The sequence below is a fragment of the Coccinella septempunctata genome, chromosome 8 (assembly GCF_907165205.1).
Source record: "Coccinella septempunctata chromosome 8, icCocSept1.1, whole genome shotgun sequence".
NCBI classification, from domain to species: Eukaryota; Metazoa; Arthropoda; class Insecta; order Coleoptera; family Coccinellidae; genus Coccinella; species Coccinella septempunctata.
This window is the reverse complement of record NC_058196.1, coordinates 28,963,425-28,987,998: the sequence shown is the minus strand read 5'-3', so window position 1 is coordinate 28,987,998 and position 24,574 is coordinate 28,963,425. Positions and strand designations below refer to the sequence as shown.

Sequence of the window (24,574 nt, the reverse complement as noted above, 5' to 3'; positions counted from 1 at the left end):
GGGAACCGTATCATACAGGGCGAGTCTTTGACTCGTACAAATATTTTAACAGTAGATTCTTGAGGTCAAAAGAAACAATTTTTTCCTATACCATTTTTTCTGATTCGGCCCTGATAAAAAGATAAAGACATTTTGAGTTTTCATAATGAGCTGTGCCACCTGGAAAAACAAAATAACCATCAGAATTACTAGCTAAATCTGTGACACTACACATCTGTGGATCTTTTAAACAGGGTTGTATTTAGCCGAAGTACCCAATTTTGCAAATTACACAGATACTTTCCAATTTTTGAACATCAAATTACTCTAGAACTGTGCATTATACGAGAAAATATGAAGAATACTTTTATTTTGCAAGACGTTCAAATATTCATTAGAAAGCGCCCAACTTAGTTTCAAAAGTTGGGTTTTTTGAAGTTTTGATATTTTTATGGTACGGAATGATCATAATGAGAAAACTGGAAGACGTGGCTGATATCTTGTGTTCGAAAAAGATTCATTAAATAAATGAAAACTATATTCCGAAATTCATTACATTCGATGAAATTGTTTGTGAGATAGAACTAAAATAATATTTTTTTATGGTTTTTCAACAGCCTGTATCTTTTAAACTGAGCTGATTTGGAAAAAATGGTAAAGGAAAAAAGTGTTTCTTTTGACCTCAAGAATCTACTGTTAAAATATTTGTACGAGTCAAAGACTCACCCTGTATAGGTGAATACTTTAACGCTAAATTTCCTGTTTGATATTCCGTTATATTTTTTTTTAGTTCAATTCATAACCAAAGGACACCTGAAACAGCTGAAACTCTCAGTCTACCACATTCTAAAGAACTTTTCTAAATGTATAAAAACGTCAACAATAATTTATAAGCAGATTGCATAAGACCCCATAAATCACACCTGAATTTTCCCAGAAAAAATTGCGTCGATTACAAAGACGTCCCTGAAAACATTTTTATCCGCGATATTTCTTTCACTTCTTTCATTTTTCCACCTTGTAATCAATATCCAGACAATCATAACAAAACGGCCAGAATATGAAAAAAAAAAAACAACGTAAAAACCTCGAAAATAGAGTAACCTTCGTGAGTAGAAAAAATATCCCATCAATTCAATTCACTTGAACGAATCCCAACAGGATACATCCCGTCGGCATAAATCAGGAGCGAATTTTTATCGTAGAACGTATGGACCTGACAACTCGAGGCGAGTGTTTATAAACAAAGTCAATCAAGCCGAATAACCAGTCCTCTTCCCAAATTGAATGCATACCTTCCGACCTGGTCGGGATTTAACAAAACATTAAGCAAACATCGTAAATTTCACGAGACAACTGTGGCATCATCATTTTCCAAACAGAACCACGATAAAAGATCGTATATCAGGGTTATTGGCCATCGCACCCCCGCGTTTTAGCAGACGGGGACAATCCGCCTGATGTCTGTCTGGTGAATTTAACGGAGTGCCAGGAGGGAGAATACGGAATTTATGGCACGGAAATTTTCCGGATGAAATTTTGCTCCCACCAACTTCGCTTTTCCACACAGTACACAGGGTGTATTTATTGGGGGTAGAGGAGGAGGCTCCAGTGAATATGGATGGAACATTCGTGGTCAAACAACCAGAATATTTCCTGAATCTTTCGAGCCATCGATCACTGGGGTTCTACTAGAGATTCATAGAAATTTTAACGTAAAGTTTCAATTAAATTCTAGGACTGCTGATTTTTACCTTAACTCTGTTTTTTTTTAGAGTTTCGTGATATATTAGCAGCAGAAACAAAAAATTGAAGAAAAAAGATGCCATACAACTTTGTATTATACACTGCGCAACAAAATTAACGCACATTCTGAAAATCTCCATTTTAATGAAAGTTAACTCTACATTGACTTTATAACTTATTTTTTATGCTCTCTCGGGAACGAAACAAGACACATTAAATGGAAAAAAATTCAGGATTTCACCGAATCTTATGTGAAAGAAGAGAAATGAACAATTTTCAAAATATTGAAATGCTGATAAGTGATTTCATACTTGGTATTTCCACCCCTTGCGTTAATTACAGCTCGGCAACGACGGTTCATACTCAAAATGAGTGATCTTAAAAAGGTCTGATCTAATCCTTCCCAGATTTCTCCGAGTTGGATTCCTAAGTCATTAAGAGTAGCTGGATGATTTTCTGAACTTCTCAGCCTTCTATTAAGGTTGTCCCAAACCTGCTCAATCGGAATGAGATCTGGACTTCTTGCTGGCCATTCCATTCGAGAGACTTCAACCTCTTCAAGGTACTCCTGAACGATGCGCGCACGATGGGGTCTGGCATTATCGTCCATAAAAATAAAATTTTCACCAATGTATGGGGCAAATGTTACTACATGCTCTTCAAGAATGTTCCTTACATACTTATCAGCATTCATAGCTCCATTATCAACGACCACTAGGTCTGTGCGAGCAGTCAAAGATATTCCACCCCATATCATAATCGATCCTTCCCCGAAACCAGTAGTATTCGGGAAATTGCACTGAGCATATCTTTCATGTGGACGTCTGTCTACAAGGGAACGTCGATCACAATGGTAGAGGCAGAATCTAGGCTCATCTGTGAAGAGTACTCTTTCCCAATCGGCCTCTTCCCAATGGATATTCTCTCTCGCAAAATCCAAACGCGCCCTTCGATGGGCTGGGGTAAGAGCTGGGCCTCTTGCCGCGACACGAGGCCTTAAATCATATTCTCTGAGGCGATTTCTTATTGTCTGAGAGCTAATTTGCACCTCATGAGTTTGCTCAAGCTGAATTTGAAGGAGGCGAGCGGTTGCAAACCGTTGTCTCAACGAAGAAACTCTCAAGTAACGTTCTTGAATGGCAGTTGTTACCCGTGGTCTACCCTGTCCTGGTCTTCGGACATTCATACCTGTCTCCCGGAATCGCTGCAACATTCTGGACACAATTGTATGGGAAACTCTTCGTGTGTATGTCCACATTATCCACCCTTCTTCTCGCAAAACTACCGCTTGGGCACATTCCTCTTGGGTCAAATTGCGTGTTTCGCGTTGCATAGCGATCGAGTGTAGAAAATCAAACGAAAGCAAAACTACTGATCACTAGAATTGATCGAGAACAACTGATCTTAGAATGGAGCCAATACATTCAAAATCTGATAATATCATCTTTTTTTATTCCTGCTAGGAAAAAACATCTATATTGAAGAAAACTGTTGAAAGTGGATAACATATGCATGCATAATTCTGATAGAAATAATTATCATTGAGAACACCTTCAGTTGTAGAATAAATTTGAGATTTCCATAATGTGCGTTAATTTTTTTGCGCAGTGTATTATATACAGGGTGAGTCTTTGACTCGTACATATATTTCAAAAGTATATTTTTGATGTCAAAAGAAACGCTATTTTCCTGTACCATTTTTTCCGATTCGGCTCTGATAAAAAGATACAGCCATTTTAAGTTTTCATAATGGGCTGCACCACCCCTGGAAAAACAAAATTACCTTTAGAATAACTAGCTAAATCCATGACACTACACATCTCTGGATCTTTCAAACAGAGTTGTATTCAGCCAAAGTATCAAATTTTACAGATACTCATTAATTTTTGAAAATCAATTTACTCGAAAACGGCGCATTATACGAGAAAATATGAAGAATACTTTTATTTGACAAAACGTTCATAAATTCATTAGATAGCGTTCAACTTAGTCGCAAGAGTTGGGTTCTTTGAATTTTCGGTATTTTTATGGTACGTAATGATCATAATGAGAAAACTGGAAAACATGAGTGATATCTTGTGTTTGAAAAAGATTCATCAAATAAATGAGAAACCATATCCAGAAATTCATTTCATTCGATAAAACCGTTTGTGAGATAGAACTAAAAATATTTTTTTATGGTTTTTCAACAGCCTGTATCTTTCAAACCAAGCCGATCCGGAAAAATTGATAAAAGATGAAAGTGTTCCTTTTGACCTCAAGAGTCTAGAATTAAAATATTTGTACGAGTCGAATCTTTTGTTATTCTCCGAATTCAAGAATAGCCCTGCAGTGAGAATTTTCCAACTCGCAATACTTAAAATTAAAGCCTCTCGGAATTGGCGCCGAGCAGAAGTAATTAGGGAGATGGAGTTGACAGTGAGAAAAATAGCATCGGGCGATAAAGGAAAGTATGCAAATCGTTATTTTCAACAATAGGCCCTCATAAATTAACCGTCGTGTCCAATTTGCCGCCTTGATCTCGACGAATTGATTTATTACGTCTCTCTCTCTAACCTGATGTTTCTGAGAATGAAGAATAGATTTAAGCTGTGACTCATGCAGGTTGAAAAATTCCCCGTTCTGAATTTCTGCTTCTCTTCCGTATCGTGCGAGTACTTCATTTCAGGGGAGTTTGCAGAATTCCCAGATGGAGTCAGATCCTGTATTGTCAATAGCTTTGCTTTTATTGCTCAGTTACCAAAGTCATTATGCCCTTGGTTACAATCTGAATACTTTATGGCCTTGGGCATCATAATGCAAACACATAAATGATTTTCGTAGCTATTCCTCAGGACTGTAACTTCTGATCTAGCTCTCCTACGAGAAAAGTTTGCTGGGGTCTTTGTATTCAATCTTCATGTCACTGCTCCACTTCATATCTCTTAGAGAGTAGCCTGCTTTAAAAGGACTGTTCGAAGAATATTTTTGGTGATCTGCTTGAGTTTCTTTGACCTATGTTGTTATAAGTCTTATGTTACGTAGATTAGAAATCTATCCATCTATCTATCCAATTGACAGAGATCTGGAGACGGCATGTGAGGCCTAGGCAGCACATCCACCTACCCTACGATAGATGGCGCGTCACTGTCTAAAATGACGCTACCTACTCGGCGCCAAAGTATCAAAAGATACATGGTTCGATGCTCCTTCTCGTAATCGGTTCCAAAAATGATCGTCGTCCAGCTCGTTTAGGAATGAGCATAGCTATAATTATTGTTATGCGGAACACAAAAGAATCCACATCTCCATTTAGTGTGTCCGCTAACATCATCCATCAACCAATCGATCTGGTTGAAGCAACACCTGTTCATCGCAACAATAACGAGAACTCAATCTCACATTTTTTATCGTTCCTGTAAGGTTCGCGGAAGTTATTTGCCACGAATGATAATACCCTTTCCCACACCACGATTACAGTACAGTATTTGCCTAGTTATTCATAAGAACGCTTGACAAAAGCGTTTGTCTAATTATTCATCCGCAACCCATAAGAACCTCACCGAGTTTACAAGATGGGAGAGTTAAGGTCAAACCAGAACCAGCAGTCAGATCTATCCGCACTTTAAGGTTAACTAGTCGGTGTATTTATAGAGAGAGAAGTCTATTCGACTTTTTTTTCGCTATTCTCGGATCTCGAAAATGGTTTTAATTAACGATATTTTGTTGCGTTCGAAACGGAGGATTCCCACAGTTTTATTTGTATTTTTGGACCGAGCTGAATTTTAATCACAATACAAGCTACACCACGCTCCACTATACAGATGAAGAAGACATTTTCTTCGAATTGACGAATGTACTCTTGAAATAACTTGAAGCTATCGAAGACTCGGCTTGTATCAACTCAAACACGACTGTTGTTCTTCTTTCAAACACAGACTTGTTCCTATGTCATTACAATAGTCGTTCTCTAACGGAAGTCTGCTCGAGTTGATCTAGATTTCTACGAAAAATGTCGCAATTTTTCCATCATGGCATTTCGCCGTATTCAATTAAGACCCACACAAGGTCTGGCCAAACACAAATTGGGAAATTATATTCCTTATCAGATAGAAAACAAGAGTGGTATAAACGACACACACCAGTTTCATTGGATTAATTCTAGAAATTAAATTGGAAAGTACAAACGGTCGGCATTGTCAGGAATTGAACATTGTTATCAATGTGGGACATATGAAAAAAGAGCTAAATAATTTGAGACAAATTTATCACCCATCAATGCTAAAATATCAGACATTCTTGTTGTCACACTTCCAATTGGCAACGCTGTGAACAAAATTTCGTTGCTCTCTAGTTCGTTTAGATTCTAGAGCCTATCATTTCATGAAAAACTATGACTTTAGGATCAAAATCTACTGATAACCAATTTGAACTCAAAAATATTTCCGTTCTCTTGTTCTTGGACCTCGATTGGCAACGTGGGACCACGTTACTATGGCAATAGCTAAAGAAGGTGACCCTCAGGGCGTCAGGATTTCAATCTATTTGACAATTGACGATGTTGCCAAGTTGTGAACAAGTTCTGTCATACTGTGATTAAGTAAGTTAGCCTCAACTAATTCTGAATGAATAATAGATCACTAATATAGTATTTTGTTGTTTGTAATTGAATTCAGAGATCCAGCAACACAGAGAAGGAATAAATACAGGTTTTACTGAAGATGTTTCTGCAAAGAAATATATTAATGTTTTCAGACACGAATAATTTGATACTCTGTATAAGGAACGCGAGCTTATGGCAGTTTCGGATTGGATTCACTGATAACGTGCCGAATTCTAAATTCCGCTATTTATAAGCAAAATGAGCGAGAGATTTCAGAGATGGAGATAATCAGAGAACCCGAGATTAACGAACGATGAATAGGCACTCCAAACCTGGTCCATTCACAGCTTTCAAAACCGTACTCTGGCGTCTCCGACTGTTCCATTGAAAAGAAATAAGCGGTACATAAATCGTAAATCTTGAATTTAATCGACTTTTATCTCCGACCTTTTCCTCATTATCTTGCCAGCTAATGTTCCGCAATTGAACGTAGGATGATGATCACGTAGGCTGCTCCATACGTACCGCCACTATATGCAACGTCTTCACTCTTTTACGAAAATGAGATAACTCTTTTTATTCGCGCTCGGTGAGATATATACAGGGTGCGATTTAAAAACTTGCCAGGCCAATTATGTCGCTACAAGGATGTTTTCAGAGAAAACGTCCAAACAGGTCAATTTTCATTCGGAGGGGGACATATTTTGAGTAGAATTGTAAGCCGAAATCTTCTCAAACCTAGGTGTAGGTGCTATCACCCCTAAATTCTTCATAGGGAATAGATGGTGAGCTGAACCTCAATTGGAAGACAATATGTCCCTCTACTATTGTCTTCCAATTGAGGTCTATTCCCTATGAAGAATTTAGGGGTGACAACCCCTACACCTAAGATTAGGGAGATTTTGGCTTACAATTCTGCTAGAAACATATCTCCCTCAGAATAAAAATTGACCTGTTTCAGCAATTTCTCTGAAATCATCCTTGTCGCGACATAATTGGACAGGCAACTTTTCAAATTGTCACCCTGTATTAGTAGTTCTTAGTATTCTCAAATAATATTGCGCCTCCACGATAGAGATATTTATAAACAAGTTAATTTGAGATTTCAGGGAAATTTTAAAGGGGGTTAGTGGCAATACACTTAAATAAAAAAGTAAATCACGAACGTATAGTCCATTCACACTTTCGTCGGTTGACCATGAAATAATTTTCTCAAGTTTTTGTAACTAGAACGGAGTAACAGACTTTAGTATCGGGAGAAAGAAGTCAACTATGGGTCTTATCAGTATTATTCTTTATTGCTTTTCCTAGTCTGTTAATTAGCGAAGTCGAGATTGAAATATAGCTTAGAACGGAGTAAGGTTCATGAAATGTCTTTAATGTCATAACGGCTTTGCCACAACTAATATCAATTTTTATAACGAAAACGCCAAAAGTGATTGAAAAAAAAGAAACAAGGTTTCAGGAAGTGCTCAATCAAATAGTTATACCCTGATATTCTGAAATCCACAATACGTCAGACGGTAGCGAACATATTCAATGTAAGACAATTTATATAATGTTTCATCTGAATCTAAACGACTTATGTTTCAGCTGAATATTTCCACAATCAGAAAGATTGTGAATGAAGAGGATAACAAAGAATTTCCTTCTATTAGGAGACCTTAAAAAGATGTGGCACTTGAGAATTTTATGTTTGAGTGAATGAATGCGAAAAGTTTACTACAGGATTTTCGATTATTGTAATCGTAGAATAAGTTCCCGAAAATTGATTTTTCTATTTTTCATTTGACTTGTCCTATACATTGTAAATGTCTTAAGGTACGAATAAATACCTAATTATTATTATTATATCAATGTATTAAGATGAAGAGCCAAAAATACACGCCAGTTGTCCTGTTGATTGTTTATTCATGTGAAATTTTTGTTCAGAGGTGAAGTTCATGTTGACTTGAAACTTCCTTCAATTCCTTTTACTTACATTGATGCAAGATGATTTTTGTTGAAGAATTTAACATTCTTGTAATTATCTATTAATTCCTTCGAGAGATACCCATTTCCAACCACTGCATCTTATGCATTCCATCTTCGGGTTAATATTTTTGAAATCTACAACTGATGTAACGTATTCAAACTTAAGCCAAAGAAGATAACGAACATTTACTCTCCTCAAGCTAGTACATATTATATTATACTGATCTCTTGTATTTTCCATGCAAAATAATTTGGTATGCCTTCAATCAGTTTGTATAAACTTCAATTATGTTCGTCAAATATTTTCCGAAGAGATTCGACATTGTGATAAAATACGTAATAACAGAAACTTTTACGTAGAACGGGAAACATAGCGTTGATTTAAAACCCAAAAATGTTTTGATAAGCGTCATAACCCCACATTTTCGTACTATACAGAGTGAAATGTGTCAAATTTCCATGGCCAACCGAGTGCTAAAATAAAAGTGAATGGAGTATAGTATTAATTATACTTACTACTCTACAAAAGTTACGGATAATCGGAAGATTATGAAAAAAGGATTGTCATTCCAACGGCAAATTGATAAAATCCTTCAATCAGCCCCGCGAAAATAGTAATTCAATAATTGGTCGATAATTTCTCTGGCTAACCATCGAGTACATTTTCCGCTTAACGCTCGGACAGCCTACGTCCAATTTAATTCTCTCGAAAACGATTTAACTCATAATTTTCCTGGATAATGACATGTATATGGTAATAATATATATTTAAATTCGCCATTAATTATTGTATGAATGTTTGAATATCAAAGGAGCCGATGGAAAACTTCTTTAATCGATTAATATTCATTAAGTGTCTTGTTTTGAATATAGGAATGACATAAGCCTAGAAACAGTGACAATGTTGATCTTATCGCGCTAGTTCTGGAAGAGAAACACATCGAGTTGACTCGGAAAAAAAAAACGAGGCGATTTATAGGGCATGGGATGGGTGGAGCTTCTTCTCGTATTTTGTGTTCCAGAGAACACGTGTCGTGATGGGACGGATGGGATTCCGAATTAGAAATGATGCAATAGGTGGACCGTGAAGTACCGTTGAAGTTTCTTCATCTTGCGAATTGTGTTTGATAGCGATACCGTGTTATAGTCTATTTTAGCCAGTCGATGACGGTTAGGAGCATAGATGCCAGACTGTCAAAACTATACCACCATTGTTGTATTGATATCTATTTATTACCTGCTCGTTGGAAGAAAATTTACGACTTTTCAAACTTTTTTTCAATTGAGGAAAGATATGATAGTCAGATGGAACCAAATCTGCTGAATATGGAGGGTGTTCTAGTAATTCAAACCCTAAATCACGAATTTCTTGCATGGCTACATGAGATTTGTGTGCAGGGGCGTTGTCCTGCAAAAACAAAACACCTATGGATAGCTTTCCGCGTCTTTTCTCTTTAATTTTTTCCCGTAGAGTGGTCAGTAATGTCGAATAGTAATCTCAGGTTATTGTTCTACTCTTATCCAAAATATCAATCATGATTACTCCATGGCAATCCCAAAAAAACTGAATCAAGAACTTTTCCAGCAGATTTTTGGACACGAAACTTCTTAGGTCTTGGAGAACCAGAGTGTCGTCATTCCATCGATTGTTGCTTTGTTTCTGGATCGTAGAGATGTACCCAAGTATCATCCATGGTTACAATTCGGTTTAAGAAGTCTACATCGTTTTCAAATCGAGCACAGATCGAACGCGATGCTTCTACCCTTGCACGCTTTTGATCAACATTCAAACATTTGGGGATCCATTAGGCAGCAATTTTTCTCAAGTGAACTATATGATGAACGCGTTGGTATGAAATATTCAGTGCTTCAGATATCCGTTTTAGCCCAATTCGACGGTCTGATAAGATCATGTCATGAACAGCATCGATATTTTCTGGGACTGACACAGAAACTGGCCTTCCCGATCGGTCATCATCTTCAATGGAAAATTTACCTCTTTTGAGGCTTGCAGTCCAATTTTTCACGGTCGCATACGAAGGACATTGATCACCAAGGGTGTTAAGCATATCTTCGTGAATCTGCTTACCTCTTAACCCTTTTAAATTCAGGTACTTGATGATGGCTCGATACTCCAATTCTTCGATTGTCACAATTTCGGTGGACATTTTCTTTCTTTCAATTTATTGCGTAACTCTGGTTTACTTTTTTGACCTCAAACTTCACACTTACACTTCTAATGAGTTATTGTTCGTTGCTATGGTAACGCAATATTTTTTTTATGCATGGTACTGGTCAGATAATGATATAAAGATTGTTATATGTCATTTTGCCTAATTGACAATAGCGCGAAAACTACTGACTGACTTCAAGGCTCTTCTTTCCTCAATTCTCCCATTAGGTTGCTGAACCTTAGGAAGCTAACTCGCTTCTTATATCCAACTACAGTTAACAGTAAAGTATGTCTCTGTCTTCATTAGAATATGCGGAAGATTACTTGTAGTCCAGTCGGTCTTTCTTAGAGCCGAGCGCTACCTAGGCCTTTTCTATGAGCACCATCGCGCATTTTTTCGATCGCTCATGAAACATTACTATCGCCTCATTGAATAGCTGTATACTTCCTACGTTCGCGAGGGGAGCTATTCCCATCCAAGAACCATGAATGAAAGCGACGTGGGCCGAATGTTTATACGCCGACCTTATTTGAATAAAAGACAACGTCCGTAGGAACGTAGGAAATACCATTAGGTAACTATCGGAGAGAACCAGTCGCCATACGACCAATTTACGTTCTTTCATAAGTGTCGACCGCGGACTGAAACACACTTAAGGATAGATATCGTTTTATCGGAGATAGAGAGAGTGGTCGTCTTATCCGACGTTTATTAGAGTCCATAATCAGATATTCCGACGGGGCTGTTGACACTCTCCTAGATGTCTCGGTTTTTGCAGACGCGTAGAAAGCGCCGCCGACGTACTCTGGCGCGACGGTGAAATGAAGGCATGAATGGGCGTCTAGATGGTCGTGGTGCACTCGAACCGAAATATTCCAGCTGTGGGATCGTCTCCCGGCGCTGGATTGGGCGTTAAGGCTGCGTCACACCTGCCGCGTTGTGGGCCGAGCGATCCTCAAGTCGAAGGACCACAAAGATCGATCCATGACTAGGAATTGGTCATCCAGAACTCTTGAACGTGAACTTGAATTGAACAAACGACCAAAATCTAATCTGGGCATCCAGAATTGCCATCTGTTGGGAGCCAACGCACAGATATGTGAAGCACTGAATATTTCATACGAACGCGTTCATCATATAGCTCACGTCAATTTGGACATGAGAAAAATTGCTGCAAAATGGATCCCCAGATGTTTCAATGTTGACCAAAAGCGTGCAAGGGAAGAAGCATCGCGTTCGATCTGTGCTCGATTTGAAAACGATGTGGACTTCTTAAACCGAATTGTTACTATGGATGAGACTTGGGTACATTTGTACGATCCAGAAACTAAGTAACAATCGATCGAATGGCGATACTCTGGTTCTGCAAGACCTAATAAGTTTCGTGTCCAAAAATCTGCTGGAAAAGTTCTTGCTTCAGTTTTTTGGGACTGCCGTGAAGTAATCATGATTGATTTTTTGGATAAAAGTAGAACAATAACCGGAGATTACTATTTGACATTACTGACCACTCTACGGAAAAAAATTAAAGAGAAAAGACGCGGAAAGCTATCCAAAGGTTTTTTGTTTTTGAGGACAACGCCTCTGCACACAAATCTCATGTTTCCATGCAAAAAATTCGTGATTGAGGGTTTGAATCACTAGAACACCCCCCTCATTCACCAGATTTGACTCCATTCGACTATCATCTCTTTCCTCAACTGAAAAAAAGTTTCAAAGGTCGTAAATTTTCTTCCAACGAGGAGGTAGTGAAAGATATGGAGGTCTGGTTTGCAGAGAAAGAAGAAACATTTTTTTTGAAAGGTCTAGAGATGTTGCAGGTTCGCTGTAATAAATCTATCCAATTTAGAGGAAAATATGTTGAGTAATGAAATATTTTGACATTGAAATTTTGTTTGGTTCTATTGTAGGTTAGGAATTTTTCAATATATCCTCGTAAATGGAAGCTTGTAGCCTAAGTGTTCGATGCAAATGATGAACTTTTCCCGAAAGAAGGTAGGTAAGGCTTTGCAAAGTTTTAAATACCAATACCACCATTATGGCAATAAAGGTACATATTTAGAAGTAAGAAGATACTCTTTATTCTCACCATGAAATCAGAAGAAAGAAGGAGCTTAGAATATCCGACATATCAATAAATTATGAGATAATGAGAATGCGAAAATCCAGCCAGCAGGATAAACAAGATTAGGAATAGAGATACGACAACGGCACTTTAAGAACTCGAGGATCCTCAGCACGTATGTCTTAGGAGTTTGTCTCGGTTCTCAATTATCCTACTACAAATCAACGTATTCCTCTTCAAAACACTCCCTGATCCAGAAATAAATCCATAGGCCTCAAGATTCCCAAGAAAATAATGGGTAATCTCAGCTTGAGGACTGGTGAAACATCAACAGGAAACAAAAAACCCTTGTTGAAATTGCCAAAGTTTCGAATCTTTATTGATTCTTCATCGGGGCTACAAAAAATACACAAAAATATAACAATAAGTGATACCTCATTAGAGGAACAGACCAAAACGACAAAACAGGTTCAGCAAATCAGCATATAAAGTTTAAAAAAAAAACACAATATAACAATATGAGGAATAAAAACCTCACTAAGCCAGATGACAGCCGCCCAAGAAGTCAAAACAATAAAAGACCAAACGCATATTTAACTTAACATCAATTAAAAATAGTCTTTGATCTTCGAAGAAACCAACTCGGCGAACATCAAATCGCCGAAACCAAGCTCTACAGCCATGTGCAGGTGGCGCGACCGTATACCCCGAACGTACACACGCCGCCGACCCGTCCCTGCACGCAAGTATGCCGGCCGATAGGCGGTGAGAAAGTTGCCGGCAGATAGCCTAGGCGCCATCCGCGGCTGGCTCCTCTGGGTGGCACACGGTGCCCGGTCCCCCCTAGCCCGCCGGTCCACCGACGACGAGCCGCTGCGTATGAGTAGGTACAGCCGAGTGAAATACCTGTAACCTGTAATGTTTTGATGGAGGTTGACTCAACTAGTTCGTTGCACCCGACGTCCGAAGATGCTCTCGGAGGATTCGGATGCGGACTGATTGTTGCTGGTTCGAGTATGTTCATCAAATCAATAGAAGATAAATCTATAAATATGGCAACAGCGCACACGTGTAAAATTGTTTTTTTTTTTTTGTTTTCTTCCTCCGTTAAATTGGCATAACTGAGCAAGTCTTTAAGTTTTAACTTATCTTCTTTAAACCTATAGAAAATCAGGCTTAACTGAGACCTTTAACTGGTCTTTAAGTTAAAGGATTGCCAAATGATACATTATAACAAAGCCAATTCTTGCTCCGTCATGTAGGCTTAACTGAATGAGCCCTTGAGTTTTAACTAATCTTCTTTAAACCTATTGTGAGCTTAACTGAGTCCTTTAACTTGTTTTTAGGACCAGTTGAAAAACTGTGGTTTAACCACAGTTAAGGCCTTAATGTGACTTGGTGCTATATAAGGCCAATTCTGGCTCGGTTACTCATAATGTATTAATAAGCTTAACCGAGTGCTTAACTGAACGAGTTTTAACTCGTCTACAGTTAAGCCTTTAGCTTCAGAGTGACTAGAAGCCATATTATCAATTGTGAGAGTGCCAATTCTTGCTCCTTCAAACCTAGTTAATGAGTAGGCTTAACTGAACGAGTTTTCACTCGTCTACAGTTACGCCTTCAGCTTTAGAGTGACTAGAAGCCATATTATCAATTGTGAGAGTGCCAATTCTTGCTCCTTCAAACCTAGTTAATGAGTAGGCTTAACTGAACGAGTTTTAATTCTTCTACAGTTACGCCTTTAGCTTTAGAGTGACTAGAAGCCATATTATCAATTGCGAGAGTGTCAATTCTTGCTCCTTCAAACCCAGTTAATGAGTAGGCTTAACTGATCGAGTTTTAACTCGTCTACAGTTACGCCTTTAGCTTTAAAGTGACTAGAAGCCATGTTATCAATTGTGAGAGTGCCAATTCTTGCTCCTTCAAACCTAGTTAATGAGTAGGCTTAACTGAACGAGTTTTAACTCGTCTACAGTTACGCCTTTAGCTTCAGAGTGACTAGAAGCCATATTATCAATTGTGAGAGTGCCAATTCTTGCTCCTTCAAACCTAGTTAATGAGTAGGCTTAACTGAACGAGTTTTAACTCGTCTACAGTTACGGTTTTAGCTTCAGAGTGACTAGAAGCCATGTTATCAATTGTGAGAGTGCCAATTCTTGCTCCTTCAAACCTAGTTAATGAGTAGACTTAACTGAACGAGTCTTGAAGTTTCAACTGCTCTTTGACACCAGATCAGTTAGGACTTCAATTAGATTCGAAGCGATGTTATTAGTTTTACAATGCCAATTCTTCCTACCTTACTCCAAATACATAGCTTCAACGGCATAGAAGTTAGCCTAGTTGAAAACTCACAGGTAATAGTTAATTCACGAATATAAAATCCCGAATTATATCTCAACAAAGCTGTATAATAAACTTCCACAAGAACTCAACGAGCTTTTAAGATAATTACTCCACATCTGGTAGTTCATTGAACTAATGTGTACCAATTATACATCGATAGACAAAATGAAGCAAGACTCCAACTTACATCAGAATTGTTCATCGACATAATGCAATGGCATTGATAACTTTATCGTTTTACCTGTCTACTGACACCTTGAGTGCCATTATAAAGAACTTGACTGACCATTAGTGTGGCGCCTGCTAGGATGTTTGATATTCAGAGAACGGGAAACTATCATTCAGGACAAACAACAAATATGAGCACACTCGAGGTCAGAAGCAAGAAAGTACAGGCTCATGTTTGCCGTAAGCTAGTATTTGTTTGAATCCCAATTCCGTATAATATAATGGAGAATTGCAACGTGCAACATAAGCTAAAATCACCGATTGTAGAAGTCTATCGCAGTATCTTCTTTGTTTCAAAGAATTTCGGTCTATATTTTTTATAATCTTGACGTGTCGATCTTCCTATAAATGAGAAAACACGATTCTGGAGAGAAGAAACAAACTTTTTCGTTTTTCCAGAGAAAAAAGAAAGCAAAGATACAGTACACTATTGAAGTAATAAACATGAACCTATTTCAAGTATAAAATCCATCTACATAGTTCTACTTTCCTGAATAGTAATAAAATGAGACTGTGAAACACTCTTAACCTGAGCAGAACCAATTCAAACACTTCTCGTAAAAAAGATCAAATAACCAAATTCACCATGAACATCATTAAGTCGTGAACATGCTAACAATTTGAAAAAGTCTAAGCGAATCGATAATTACTTGTCCCGTGTAGAATTAAAACGTTAACGAAGAACGTCAAAGTTTTTTTCTATTGTGGCGGTTCTATTTAAGTTCTGTGACTGAATTAGACTGGCTATGTAGGTGTAATTATATACAGGGTGGGTCAGAATGAGTCCGCCAAACTTCACCACATCAATACTGCCAATATTCATTCTTTAACGAACAAAAACTGCAAAAATGGAAACACTTCTCCAGAAATCCTTCGACTACGCCAATGGCCCGTCCGATCCACAGACAAGTTGTCAGAGATGATCACATGATGATAGAGGAGTCGGTGGTAACTGTAGTAAGGCCGACATTCTTGGGATTCTCCGTATGTCCATCTCTCTCGCGGAGCTAATTTTGCTGGAAATACTTCATTAAGATTTCGTTTAGATCAATCTCTCCACGATTGAAAGATGACCACCAGGAATTTCGGTTTAGGCGGGAGTGGAATGGCATGATTCACCAGAGAATTCCGCCGATAAGAGCAAATCTAGAACGTCGAAAGTCGTATTGGGGAAATTCTTCGACTTCAAGATGCCATTCGGTGCAGCGATGCCACATTCCGTTTTTCTAGTAAACGATGTGTTGGTTTCCCATCTAAATGTCGAGTGCGGATCTGTATCTCCACATTTTATTGCCCAACCCATCGGTAATATGCTGATCTTGACGCTGTGAAATCAAGGATTTGGTTTTCTTCCAATTTTGGTCGATACCATCCATCAGACCAAAACGAGTCGAGAATTCCGCAACAGCGTAATTGGAAGAAGTCCTTCTGGTAATGGGTATAAACTGATTTATCCCAGAAAAACCTTTTGTTCTCAAGAACGTCAATCATCGTGACCAAATCAGAAAGAGATTTTTAAAGACACGGTTTTTGTACGATAACACTGATATGAGCATGCGCTGGTCCTCACACTTGGCTTCGGATTATATATTCTGTGGTGTACTCATCGAGTATTTTCTTTTTCTTCCCACTTTACGCGAGAAAGACATTTCTGGAGGCCATGACTCGATTTTGTTTACTAACGATAAACGGAAACGCCTTCGGGGTATATTATTGCGTCGTGAAGTCAGTGAAAGTGATATCTAGTAACAAAATCGAAATCGAAAGCTGTTCAGATAACGCCGTGAATGAAATGTGCAAGCCCGCATTGAATTGTCGCAAACAACGAGAACCGTACATGCACACATACATACCATCGACTTTGGTCATTGCTCTTGTTTGTGTAAACCGAGACCGTCTAAATGAATCCCACCAGAATGTTCAACATATTTATATCTACCGGGTTTACAGTTCGTTTGTTTGTATCTGTATTCGTAATTCGATTATTCCGATTTGAAGCTCGGCCGACGAATTTTTGCCGGATTGAATCATCTATTACGTCGGGAATTTTACCGACTCGTATCGAGCTATGGATCGCTCATCGCTAGACGTACACGATCGGGCTTTTAGAATGCGCAATCCGCGATTAGAAATCGGCGGATTTTTCTGGTACTAAATCGTTTCAAGTCGATCGTCCACCGTCGATCACTCAAAGACTACAGTTCAACGATGATCGACCATCGGTGAACAATAAAAGCAACTTACCACTTATCAAGGCGGATTTTTCTGGGTTTAGATCCGATGATTCTAAAAATAGGTTATCTTCGATATGGCTGCCATGACAATCTCTTAACGTCGATCGTTCAACGACGGTCGCCTACGATGATCGTCCACACATAGTAGACCCTCGATGAACGACCGTCAACGATGATCGCACTGGCGATCGTCAATGATGATCGCAAAGACGATCGTCAACGATGATCGCAAAGACGATCGTCAACGATGATCGCAAAGACGACCGTTCAACGATTGTAGCCAACGATGATCGCAAAGACGATCGTCAACGATGATCGCAAAAACGATCGTCAACGATGATCGCAAAGACGATCGTCAACGATGATGATCGCAAAGGCGCTCGTCAACGATTGTCGTCAACGATGATCGCTCATAGATGATATTCCAAACATGATCGATACGCGACAACGATGATCGCAAAAACTATCGTTCAAATTCGTTTGTTGAACAAAAAATAACATACCATTTGGCTAGGCGCGTTTTTCTCGGCGATGATCGCCTAGGATCTAGGATGATCGTTTGTCGATGATCGAAAGTGATCCATTCACGATGAATTTTACTCAATGCTGATCGCAAAAGCGATCGTTCAAATCCGACGATCGTTTAACGATAACATCAACCATTTTTCTAGGCTTAGATCTGTGGATGCCAAAGTTAGGTTTGCTTGGATATGGCTGTCATGACAATCTTTCAACGTCGATAGCCTACGATAATCGACCCTCGATGAACGATAATCGCAAAGACGATTGTGTAACGATAAAAGTAACTAAACATTTTGCTGTGCGGACAAATATTCTTCAGCCAGTAGTTTGTATCTTCATTCTTTGGTTCTGGGATTATCTAGGTGACATCTTTTAAGCACCAATGATATTTTTGTCCAATAAATGTGAAAATAGTGACGAATAATGTTGATTGAAGACATTAATTCAGTGATTGAAAGTTAATTCAGAAGATTCTAAGATAAAAACAACTTGAGGTGATCTTAATTACTAACGAAATTCGTAATTTCGGTTTAATGTTCATGGTATGGGCCAAGAAAGTATGATATTGCAGTTCGTCCACTTACTCTTCGATAATTATGTGTTAATGGTCATAAAGGTGGATTGTTTTATTGCAAGGAGCCTGGATGAGCAACATCTTCTAGAAATATCTCAAGAAAATCGACTCAATAAAAAAGGTATACCCCCAAGTTGTAGATGGGGACAGAAAAAGCAATCACACGAACTTATCCCGCAAGTAGGATGGTTTTAGAGTTGACATCATCCTTCAAAATCACGTACGTTTCAAGGACGCCGCTTTTGGCAACTTACCTTCGTCGAAGTATCACCGAAAACAATCGCGAAGGTCAACCCGGTGGAAGTTTTCGGATTTGATGGCGCGGCCCTAATCGCTCCCGGCCTGTAGATTGTGTGACTGTTATTTGGACGCCACGTTACCGCCGATGGGTGCCCATCGAAATCGACCACGGTAACAGTCACCTGTGCGCTTCGGAGAATCTCCTGGATCGGGGCCAGTCGGTGACGCACGGCTTCATTGTTGCCGACAAGTGCGAATTTATTACGGTAACATCTCGGGCACCGAATTGTATCTCTGTGTTCTACATTATTCCGAGAAAATCATGTGTGTGTCGGACAGCGCGAAAATAGTGCTGCTGCCCGATGCTCGAGTGTTTACCCATCGGGCGTGCAATGAGATAAGTCCTCTATTGATAAGTGCGGAATGGTTTTATTAATAGGGTAAGTGACGATAGAAGCGTATCTGGCTGTTGACGAGCACTTAAATAGCGAGGCATTCTGAAGAGTTCCCGATTAATTTTCTATGCTTGCCGAATAGGAGGACGTAGCTGTATAAAGTTATTACAGAGAAGCAAAGTCTCTGATTATCTTTGTCCCTCAGACATATACAAAACGAATGGACCTTAGAGGAGGTAGATGATGAGGTATACCAGGATATATTGAAAAATCCTTAGCCTACTATAGAACCAAACAAAATTTCAATGTCGAAATATTTTATTACTCAACATATTCTCCTCTAAATTGGTTACATTTATTACAGCGAACCTGCAACGTTTCTAGACCTTTCAAAAAAAATGTTTCATCTTGCTCTGCAGACCAGCCCTCCACTGCTTTTATAACCTCCTCGTTGGAAGAAAATTTATGACCTTTTAAACTTTTTTTTCAGTTGAGGAAAGAGATGATAGTCGGATGGAGTCTAGTAATTCAAACCCTAATTCACGAATTTTATACATAGCAACATCAGATTTGTGTGCAGGGGCGTTGTCCTGTAAGAACAAATCACCTTTGAACAGCTTTCCGTGTCTTTTCCCTTCAATTATTTCCCGTAGAGTGGTCAGAAATAGTAATCTCCGGTTATTGTTCTACCCTTATTCAAAAAATCAATCATGAGTACTCCATGACAATCCCAAAAAACTGAAGCAAGAACTTTTCCAGCAGATTTTTGGACACGAAACTTCTTAGGTCTTGGAGAACCAGAGTGTCGCCATTCCATCGATTGTTGCTTTGTTTCTGGATCGTGAAATGTACCCAAATCTCATCCATAGTAACAATTCGGATTAAGAAGTCTACATCGTTTTAAAATCGAGCATAGATCGAACGCGATGCTTCTACCCTTGCACGCTTTTGTTCAACATTCAAACATTTGGGGATCCATTTTGCTGCATATTTTCTCATGTCCAAATTGACGTGAACTATATGATGAACGCGTTCGTATGAAATATTCAGTGCTTCAGATATCCGTTTTACCTCATTTCGACGGTCTGATGAAATCATGTCATGAACTGCATCGATATTTTCGGGGATTGACACAGAAACTGGCCTTCCCGATCGCTCATCATCTTCAATAGAAAATTTACCTCTTTTGAAGCCTGCAGTCCAATTTTTCACGGTCGCATACGAAGGACATTGATCACCAAGGGTATTAAGCATATCTTCGTAAATCTGCTTACCTCTTAACCCTTTCAAATACAGGTACTTGATGATGGCTCGATAAATTTTCACAATTTCGGTGGACATCTTCTTTCTTTTAATTTATTGCGTAACTTTTTTGACCTCAAACTTCACACTGACACTTCTAATGAGTTATTGTTCGTTGATATGGTATAAGGTATGGCTATAAGTACCTTTTATCCATAATTAATGAAGAAATACATAAATGGAGGAATTTCGCCGATCAAGTGCCATCATTTTTTGCCTCCTCTTATGGGGCGGGTGTTGAAAACTATATTCTTTACTGATATTTGTATCGACCAACATTCAAGAAATTACCAGAATCGTTTCGAGTCAATCGGAAGTCGATTAAAAAAATGCAAATGTTCTATTTTTTGCAACGCATAACCTCGCCCATACCATTCATTATCCTACACTACAACGAATAAAATGCCTTTGAATGGTATTCACAAAGACAACGTTCAAATCCGAACATGTTTTTATATTACTGACTAGCCGAGAAGGATGAGTACAAAGATAGTATTGACAATAGGAAGTTAGTTCAAAGCAGTAAACCTTTACTTTATGAGTGACATTGTCAGGTATGCTCATATATTTCCAAGAATTCGAAGAAGTCAAGCAGTAGGGTAATAAATATAGCAAATGTCAGATGATAGGGTTTTACGAATAGGTAATTTCTTTTATTGCTGGAGTGGTGTAGACTTTACGGTCATTGTCAGTTTCAAGAACAATCGCCAAGCTTAAGTACTTCAACGCAAATTTTAATCTCTAAAAGACCTCAGTTAAGTGGTCCCATACCAACTTCGGAAACCCATAATATTCGGGGTAGATTTTAGATGAAATGTTTATTAGTGTCGGGTGCATTTAATTTGTTTATTAGGAGTAGGTATTATTTTTTTCGAAAACAATCCTTCAATGTAGCGTATAAAAAAGGGAAAATTTGGAGATGTGAAATCAATATTGCCAAAGTTATACTTGCTATTATATTTATCTATTTTGTTATTGTCATTTCCTATTACTGTTTTTTTTGTGAAAGTTAGAATACTTCAACATACGACGAAACGAGCGTTTCTGTTAAACATGCAACGTCTTTATAGTGGAAATGAAATTGAAGACGTTCCCCAATTACCAGTCTGCATTTAATTTCTTCGTTTTATGAATGAACAGTACACTGGGAGGCATTTGGTTACATACTGTAATTGGAGAGGTCCTATTTACAGACACCTTTATAGCCGCTATAACAAATGAAATCTTGGGCTATGTACGTTTATGACCTTGATTGTATTTTCTCTGAAATCTCTGAATTATGCCGACAGAACTCATTCTCATTTTGACATGGTGAATAGGTCAAAAGTTCAGACTTGTATATTTGTTCAATCTTCAGCTTTGAGAGCTGAAGACGTCAGAAACTCGTTGCAGGGAATTTATCAAATGATAATGGGGTAAATGATGAAGATTAAGTTCAGTTAACTGATATTGCTTGTGTTTCGCTTTGCCATATTGGCCGAGCACATTTAGGAGTCTACTCGTCGTTTTGTACTCACCAGGTTGACATATCCTGCTCCAATGGTAAGGGTTACAACAAATATACACGGGATCCGCGGCGGACTTACAGACCGGCAACCTCCTCAGCTCCGAGGACTGCCTCAGATCCGGCCACCTCCAGGCCTGACAGAACAGCACGTGCGGTCGCTGCTCGCGCGGTAACAGCACGCAATTCGAGGAATCTTGACCGCGAGTCGACACGGCGCTCAGGAGCATCTGCAGCTGATTTTCCTGGAGGCGCTTCAGGAGCGGTCCCACGTCTACGCGCTCATCGCTCCCCTGTTGCTGAGCCCGTCTGCGATGCGCCTCCAACAACCGCTTACTCAGAATGTTTCGCTTGCTTCGGAACATGAACATGAAGCAGGTTAAGGACGGCGCCGTTCCGCTGGACCAGCATTTGGAAGAACTTGTGTGGTCGCACCCCTCTCGAATCACCACAACACTATCGCACGAACGCACTGACCGGAAATCCTAACCTGACGGCCGCTCGGCACTGTCGCGTTGCTGACGTTTACTATACTTCGTACTGTGATCTGACACACGCGCCTGGTCGGGATAGTGGCGCACCTCCCTGTCGTGGGTTTCTTGGCGAACTGAGCCTCCGATTCCGAATAACTGAAATTGGTCCCCTTGACTGGATAAGCGAGGATCGTGCGATGCGGGCGACGTTGCCGGCTCAGGGTCGGATTTTTCCTATTTTTGTTGCGGGGAAACGCGCAGGACTGCGATGATATCTGTTGATTTTTGTCGCACTTTTAGGTCATATTTAGGTTGTTGAAATGACATAATCATATTTTTGAAAGTATCTCAATTTGAATTAAAATAAAGATTAAATACCTATTATTATTTTATTTTTTTATTATTATTTTCACCCTATTATTTATTTATGATGTAATAAAATATTACTATTTTTATATAATTTACGCACGGGTTATAATATTGGCAATCCAAGATTGACTGACAGCAAGAATAAAAACCGTTTATTCAATAATGGTAATTCATTCTTTTCACTCGAAAAGAAAAAATATATAGATTTTTTCCCAAGAACTTCCGGAATTCAAGTGAAAAAATTGTTTGTAAAAAAATCAACCAGCGGTGGAAATTGAGAATTGAAATTTTTTGTTACCAATTTTTTGTTATCAGAACAAATGAATGACTAAATTAAATAATTCAAGAGGAGCTGTAGCATTGTAAATGAAAAATCTCCAGAAATATCCCTTTGACCAATCAGACTGATATTTCTCTTAAAATTGACATCAAATGGTATTCTGACTCAGAATAGATTTTTTGAAAAATTGAATAAAATTTTTAATGAAAAAATTTAAGATGAATATATTTGAAAAAAATTCTTCAAATACTTGTGATACCTGGAAATTTTATTTAAGTACTTTATTATTATATGTATATTATATTATATTATAATTGCTACAAATATACAATGATACAAACAAAATTTTAGTAATTATGCAGAATGTTTTTAAGATGTTTTTGGTGTTAAAATCCTACCAAATATTATTTCGAAATTTTTACATTTTTTGACCGCAACTTTCAGCCATTATAACTTGCGGTGTAAAAATCGAGACAAAACTATTTCGAATTTAATTTTTGAATCAATTTTTCAATATGAAAAAATGTTGAATAAGGAGCAATATGAATAAGTTTTAAACTTAACTTTAAGTGTATAACTTATTAAGAAGTGTCAAATCTAAGCAGGTGTTAAGTTAAAATCGTACCATAAATTTTTTCGAAATTCTTATATTTTTTGACAACAACCTATTCAAACTTTCAAAAATTACAACCTCTTTATGTCATTTTGTGAAGAAAGGTTTTTGCTCATCAAATCAACAATTTGCATTTAGAAGTCTAGAGAAAAAATTGCTTTTGAATTTGATTTTTTTCAATATAATACCTCAAAGTGAAAAAACTTGGATCGAGATACGTTTTGGCAATTTTTATTATTGAAGTTCTTCATGACAATAGGGAATTCTCCTCTATTTGGGTTATCACACCATATGCAAGTTTAAACTGAATAATTATGAGTTTCATTAATTTTTTTGAGGCTTTTAAATTTAAATCGCTTCGTTTCTAGTTCACAATTTGGCAACAGCGCCTACTAGAAAATAAAAAGAACGATGGCTTGTTTATAAAATAACGAATGGTCGATTTACAGCCATCATAAGGCGCGTATGCACTGGCTAGCCTCAACAGCAACCGGCTATAAAAATCCCATAAAATTTTACAACCTTCCTCGTTCTTCGCAGACTTCATAGACAGCCATCTTTGTCTATCTCATCAAGATACTGTATTTGTTGTCCTTTATTATCAACGCATATTTCAGTCGATGTTGCCAACTTCTGCAATAGAAACGAAACGCTTTAAATTTCAAATACCCATTTTAATTTTTCATTTTTAAGTACTTAAAATATTTTTTTTTGGGAAACGGTTGAAATGTTCAAAATGTGACGTTTCAAGGATATTTCATAAAAAATACATCATTTTCGTCATAAGGAGTATTCCCTATTGAATCGATTTGATCGTTTCTCTCTTCAAAACAACCGATTGACAGTTGAATCAAACCGAAGAATTTCGCTTAGACGTGGCATCGCGGCGGGCGAGCGCTTTCCGGACAGGCCGATAGAGCGGACTGGTCTAGACCATGTGGTGGGGAAAGTTGGCGCCGTCCTGGCGCCAGGCCCGT

The 24,574-nt window shown here is 38.3% G+C and overlaps 2 protein-coding genes across 2 annotated transcripts in view; one reads left to right on the top strand and one right to left on the bottom strand.

Annotated features, from left to right (window-relative positions):
- The window catches only part of LOC123318569 (mothers against decapentaplegic homolog 6-like), a 61,593-nt gene extending 39,099 nt beyond the window's left edge, over positions 1 to 22,494 (bottom strand). The window contains exon 1 of the mRNA XM_044905240.1: positions 21,876 to 22,494. Coding sequence (XP_044761175.1) covers positions 21,876 to 22,233 — 358 coding nt within the window. The 5' untranslated portion in view covers positions 22,234 to 22,494. The remainder of the gene's footprint in view (positions 1 to 21,875) is intronic.
- Positions 18,968 to 24,574, top strand: part of LOC123318568 (xylulose kinase-like) — a 29,262-nt gene continuing 23,655 nt past the window's right edge. The window contains exon 1 of the mRNA XM_044905239.1: positions 18,968 to 19,101. The gene's annotated coding sequence lies outside the window, so the exon portion shown is untranslated. The remainder of the gene's footprint in view (positions 19,102 to 24,574) is intronic.